The sequence below is a fragment of the Oncorhynchus keta genome, chromosome 15, assembly GCF_023373465.1.
Source record: "Oncorhynchus keta strain PuntledgeMale-10-30-2019 chromosome 15, Oket_V2, whole genome shotgun sequence".
Taxonomy (NCBI): domain Eukaryota; kingdom Metazoa; phylum Chordata; class Actinopteri; order Salmoniformes; family Salmonidae; genus Oncorhynchus; species Oncorhynchus keta.
This window is the reverse complement of record NC_068435.1, coordinates 27,118,235-27,123,448: the sequence shown is the minus strand read 5'-3', so window position 1 is coordinate 27,123,448 and position 5,214 is coordinate 27,118,235. Positions and strand designations below refer to the sequence as shown.

The window sequence follows — 5,214 nt, the reverse complement described above, 5'->3', positions numbered from 1 at the left end:
TGAGTATCTCATTGTTAATTGCTTAGCTTTTGTTTCTCTTTTGTATCCCAAACAGATAAATTGCTTTCAGCTATGTCATCGCCTGGAAGGATCCCCAGAAATGAACACACAAGTTATGCACACAGGGGCAGCATTCTAGGGAGTGTCCACATTCAAAAACATGTGGCACTTCGAGTGAAAGGACTCTTTCCCCAAAAATCTGTTTTCTAAATGAAGACATTCTACACAAAACTAATTTATACAATGCAAAATACAAAAAACAATTTAATGACTCAAAGGCAACCAGAATAAGGCACTGCATGAGGAATGATCAAGCCGGCCACCATGGAACAAAGCGCGGGATAGGGCTACACAAAACAATTACATTTACAGTCAATTATTATGTTTAAAACAAATACAAAAACTGGTTTCAAGAAACCAAAAGAACCCATGTGAACCCTTAATAAAGTACACAGCATATGTAGTTTGTTCCAGAGGGACAATGTGGTAAACCTCTCCATCTGATAAATCTGAGTTTCAAAGGGTATATGTAACATTATTTTTTCTCCAGTGGCAGCTGCATGATGGCAGGCAGCTTGGATTCATTGTTGTTCATGGACTCTTTCCGGTGAGCCAGGAACGGGTACATGCATTTGTCTGCTCCAAGAAACTGGTACATGCAAACGATGGCGTCGAAGGGCAAGACACTGAAATAGCCAGGGATACAGAAAAGAATAAAGCTATGGCTCCCATGATATACATTTGATGGTGGCAAGAGGAGGAAAAATCAGAGAATATATAAGGATGTCATTAAGTTCACCTAAAAGAGCTGTTTGACAAAAGCTGGGTATCTCAATATTCATGTTGTGTACTACTTACGTCTTCATGAAACTAACCATGTACATAATCCGAGGCGTACAGATCATGGGCTGGTCTGTTAGGATAGCCCTCATTGCCTGTTGCACACACTGCTCTGGCTTCAACGGAGGGAAGAGTGGGGCAATCTCTTTCCTGATGGGACAGAAGTAGTCATCAATTAGTTTGTGTCTTTGCATGAGTTCACATTTGATGATGCCAAGAAGAAATGAGCATTGTGTTCAGATTTGAATACACTTGTTAAATGTAACACTTTACCAACCTGATTTTACACCCTTTGAACATGTCAGTATCAACTAAGAAAGGACAGACCAGCGTCATTTTTATCCCATCTTTCTCAGCTGCTTTCAGCTCGTGGCTGAGGGACTCATGAAAACCTATAGCACCAAACTTGCTGGCACAGTAGTCCTGGTAAAAGACAGAATTTGCAATAGACAATGGTTTGACCGGAGTTTTCAGATAAAATACTCTGGTACACTGTAGGAAGGTATACGGTAGCTTTATCAGTGGAGAATATGCTGCTAACCTCAACACCAGCAGTGGTGAACAGACCCAGGGAGCTGGCTACCGTCACAATGTGTCCATGGTTCAGCTCGAGCATCTTGGGAACAAAAGCCTTGGTAGTCTGAATTTGAAAAACATGCCAAAAGAATCTTTACGGTAAGAATATAAAGGTTGCATGGCAAGTGACAATTTACATTATGGTGTAAGAATTTGTCCTAAGCAGATTTTCATATAGGTTTATTCCATCTACCTTTGGAAATACACGTCATTGTCACTGGACTAGTCCATGTGAAACTAAGTGATCAGATTGAGTGCAATGCAACTGACCCAAAAGTGAGCATGGCAGTTGACCATCATGGTGCGCTCTAGGAGTTCATCTGGACACTCCAGCAGGTGACGTCCTGAGACCACCCCGGCATTGTTGATCAGGATATCAATGTTGCCCACTTCACGTTGCACCTTATCTGCGGTCAAGTACACCTCCTCTCTCTTGCTTACATCACACAGATAAGTGTAGACCTTGGGCTGAATCTGAGATATTTCTCCCTCCTCACCATCCACTGAACCTGTAGAGCAGGGGAGATGGTCCTCGTCTGGTTTAGTGGAACAATATTTCAAGGTGCATTCCGTAACATTTGCAAACACAAACAGCACTTTATTTTGGGATATCCCTCAATCTTTAGGGTTAAAGTAATTAGAATAGAGATACATATTTGACCATCATATAATTTGAAACTAAATAGTGCAGGCCTACCTAAATGTCCTATGACAACACAAATGGATTATGTCCTAGTTTTGGGGTTGTAATGTAAATCATAGTATGAACCACAGGCTTCTCTTTTTTTTAAATCAAGAGTTCTACATTGAAAAGACCAACGCTATAAATACTGGATTGCACCTTTAAAAGGGCAATTTATCAGTTTCAGTAAAAAGCTGAAGGATGGGGCTGGATAAATGCAATCACTCAAATTCATTGAGCTATGAATGCAAGGACCATCCATGATATCAAAAGTATAGTTTTAACCATGTTTTGATTCTATACAGTGTTACTTTACATTTACCTTTGGGATGATGACAACAGTTAAACTAAGCCCATGAAGCATGTCATTTATAAGTTATATTATTCAATGGGTACATATTAATTTATAAGTCCAAACATTGATGTAGCAACTCATGATTTCCCCTTTAAAAGTAAAGTAGTATAATTGAATAAAGCAGCAGTTTGCCAACCTTCAGGGTTCCTATTGGTAATGTCGCTGTAGATTTGTCGCACCATCTCAGCAGTCTCTTCGTTACTTTCCCAATTGATGTCCCAAAGAATAACCGTAGCACCTCTTCGGGCAAACTCCTTGGCAAAGTTTCTTCCAAGACCGCTTCCTGCCCCAGTGATCACACAAACCTGACCCATTACATTCTTCTCTTTTGGACGCACGAGCCATCTCGTTCCAGCCAACACAAAAGTCCAGAGAACTTTGCACGACACCAAGCAGAATTCAACAAAGATATTCATGGTAAGCAACAAAAGAAATATGCCTTCAGAAAGATTTCCTGACCATAACAATTTCGAGGAAAGATGAGACAACAAAATGTACTTTGATAGCCTATTGTGCAGCTGTTGTGCTAATTATTGCTAGTTGCTACTTTGTTACGAGTACTCATGCTTGTTCACGAGGGTTAACTTGCACAAGGCACTGCGCATGATTCTTATTTTCTTCTTCTTGGAGTTTAACGGCGGTTGGCATCCAAACACACACACATATATATATATATATATATATATATACACATACATATAATATAAATATATAATAATAAATATATATGAAAATAACAATTTAAATAAAAAATAAACCTCTAACAAACCCTACACTGATTAAAAACCCTCTATCCCATTCCACTACTTTGCCCCATCTACTCCTGCACCATGCCAACGGCCTGGGAGGACGGGATACCACCACTCAACACACACTATAACTCTTCTGAAGTCAAATCTCGTATACCCAAATACTTCTCTGCAGCTGCCTCCACAACATATATTTTCTGTGATTTACGTTCCATTTCTGTGGTAACCACACAATTTTCACAAGTCCACTACAGGTTACTTTCACTGACTAATCTGCACCCAACTCCTTTCTCACCCACCCTGAAACCACATATGAATCTGCCAAAAGCCAAGGATCCACTTTCTCCAAAAATGTTACTCCTACTAGACCGGATTTTTAACATGTCTACTGATGCCAGAGCTTTACCACACCTTCCACCTTACTTAACTCACACTCATTCACTTCCATTTCACCTCTAGAGCTCGGTCTGGAACACAGCTCACTCTGTTTGCACTTGACACCAATCTTCTTCAACACACCATCTCCCTTTTTAATTGCCATATTCCTCAAATCCAACCTCTGCTTTCCTCATTCTCTTTGACCTCATTTCCCCCCTTGATTAATCCTCCAAAATCAACCTTTTAGTGACCCTGTCCCAATATTCCCCATCTCCCAACTTTGCTAGGAAACATGTCTTCTCCGGGCACAAAGCAGTGGCCACACAAAGAAAAACGACCTGAGACGGTTTTATGAATCCTCTCCCACTGCGCACCCTTGCTGACAGTTGTCTCTACCTTCTTGCCTTTGTGCTGTTGTCTGCCCAATAATGTTTGTACCTTGTTTTGTGCTGCTGCCATGTTGTGTTGCTACCATGTTGTTCTCATGCTGTGTTGCTGCCATGCTATGTTGTTGTCTTAGGTCTCTCTTTATGTTGTGTTGTCTCTCTTGTCGTGATGTGTATTTTGTCCTATATTTTTATTTTGGCCTTTTGCCTTTTGGTAGGCCGTCATTGTAAATAAGAATTTGGTCTTAACTGACTTGCCTAGTTAAATAAAGTTTGAATGAATAAATAAATACATCTACAAATCACCTCCTTCTTCTTCTTCAAGGTTTTATTGGCAGATTGCAACCAACTGACATGTGCATACACTGCCACCTACTGTACTGAAGTGTGAGAGCAGTCATGGCATACCTACTTTAAATTCTGGTAATACAAAATTGGGGAAAGGGCAATTACCCTGCCAACTAGTAGCCCTCACAAAAAAATATTATAATATATATTTTTTAAACACCAGCCCATTTCACTTAACCCTATCTAAGCTTACTCCAGGCCAACGGTCTGAGGGGACAGAACACTACCAGTCAACACCCTCTGCAAATCTTCAACAGTGAAACTTCGTAATCCCATGTACTTCTCTGTAGTTGCCACCATAACCTTTATTTTCTGTGACTTACATTCCATGTCTGCAGTACAGTTGACAACCATGGCTATGAATGCTAAGAAATCCACCTCACTCAAAACATATTCCACTTTTCTTCAACCTCACTCCTCTGACTTCCATGTGTAATGATTATCCTTATTGTTAGAAGACTAGCGTGTGTAAATCAGCCCCGGCTTCTTCCTAAAATCCTGCATGCAGGAAGTAAACAGAGAATTCTGAACCTTAGGTCCAAGTGTAAGGTACATCTATTGCTGTTGCATTATCATTCAATGATCACTAAAGCACTTCCCCTAAACATATCCCTGGGTTAATGCTTTTTATTATTTTGTGTTCAGGGATTGACTGATTATCACTGAATTGAGAGCTCCCCGATGGACTTGGTTGGATGGTTCATAGATAGGGCTACTACAGGGCCATTCCATGGAAGGGAATTTGGCACATTTGCCCCAGAAAACGTGTTTTTGTTCTCTGCTCTCATACGGTGTACGTTTGGTCTATTCACCTTATTATTGAAAATGTCCATCACATGTAAAATAAGAATCTTGATGACCCCTCTGTAAACACACAATTTCAAAGGCAAGGTCACATGA

The 5,214-nt window shown here is 40.3% G+C and overlaps 1 protein-coding gene across 5 annotated transcripts; it reads right to left on the bottom strand.

Annotated features, from left to right (window-relative positions):
* Nucleotides 1-246: 246 nt before the first annotated feature.
* On the bottom strand, nt 247-4,232 carry LOC118394691 (retinol dehydrogenase 10-B-like). 5 transcript variants are annotated; one of them, XM_052463793.1, is made up of 7 exons: nt 4,019-4,232; nt 2,590-2,829; nt 1,687-1,925; nt 1,382-1,480; nt 1,118-1,263; nt 859-990; nt 247-686 (listed from the first exon to the last, which is right to left on the bottom strand). In XM_052463793.1, the coding sequence occupies exons 1-7, from the start codon at nt 4,080-4,082 to the stop codon at nt 536-538; spliced, it is 1,071 nt and encodes a 356-aa protein (XP_052319753.1). In that variant the 5' UTR covers nt 4,083-4,232; the 3' UTR covers nt 247-535. The 5 variants fall into 5 exon arrangements, with proteins under 5 accessions (XP_052319753.1, XP_035644044.2, XP_035644043.1 ...); XM_035788151.2 differs by having other exon boundaries at nt 2,590-2,736; nt 4,019-4,230; XM_035788150.2 differs by lacking the exon at nt 4,019-4,232 and adding an exon at nt 3,656-3,782 and having other exon boundaries at nt 2,590-2,736.
* Between the last annotated feature and the right edge of the window lie 982 nt (nt 4,233-5,214).

Bases quoted from the DNA above. Each gene is read 5' to 3' on its own strand.
- LOC118394691 (XM_052463792.1), bottom strand. From the start codon at position 3,743: ATGGCAATTAAAAAGGGAGATGGTGTGTTGAAGAAGATTGGTGTCAAG. The intron at 991-1,117 runs GTTGGTAAAGTG...CTGTCCCATCAG, and splicing joins TTCAAAGGGTGTAAAATCAG to GAAAGAGATTGCCCCACTCT. The intron at 687-858 runs GTAAGTAGTACA...TGGCTATTTCAG, and splicing joins ATGGTTAGTTTCATGAAGAC to TGTCTTGCCCTTCGACGCCA.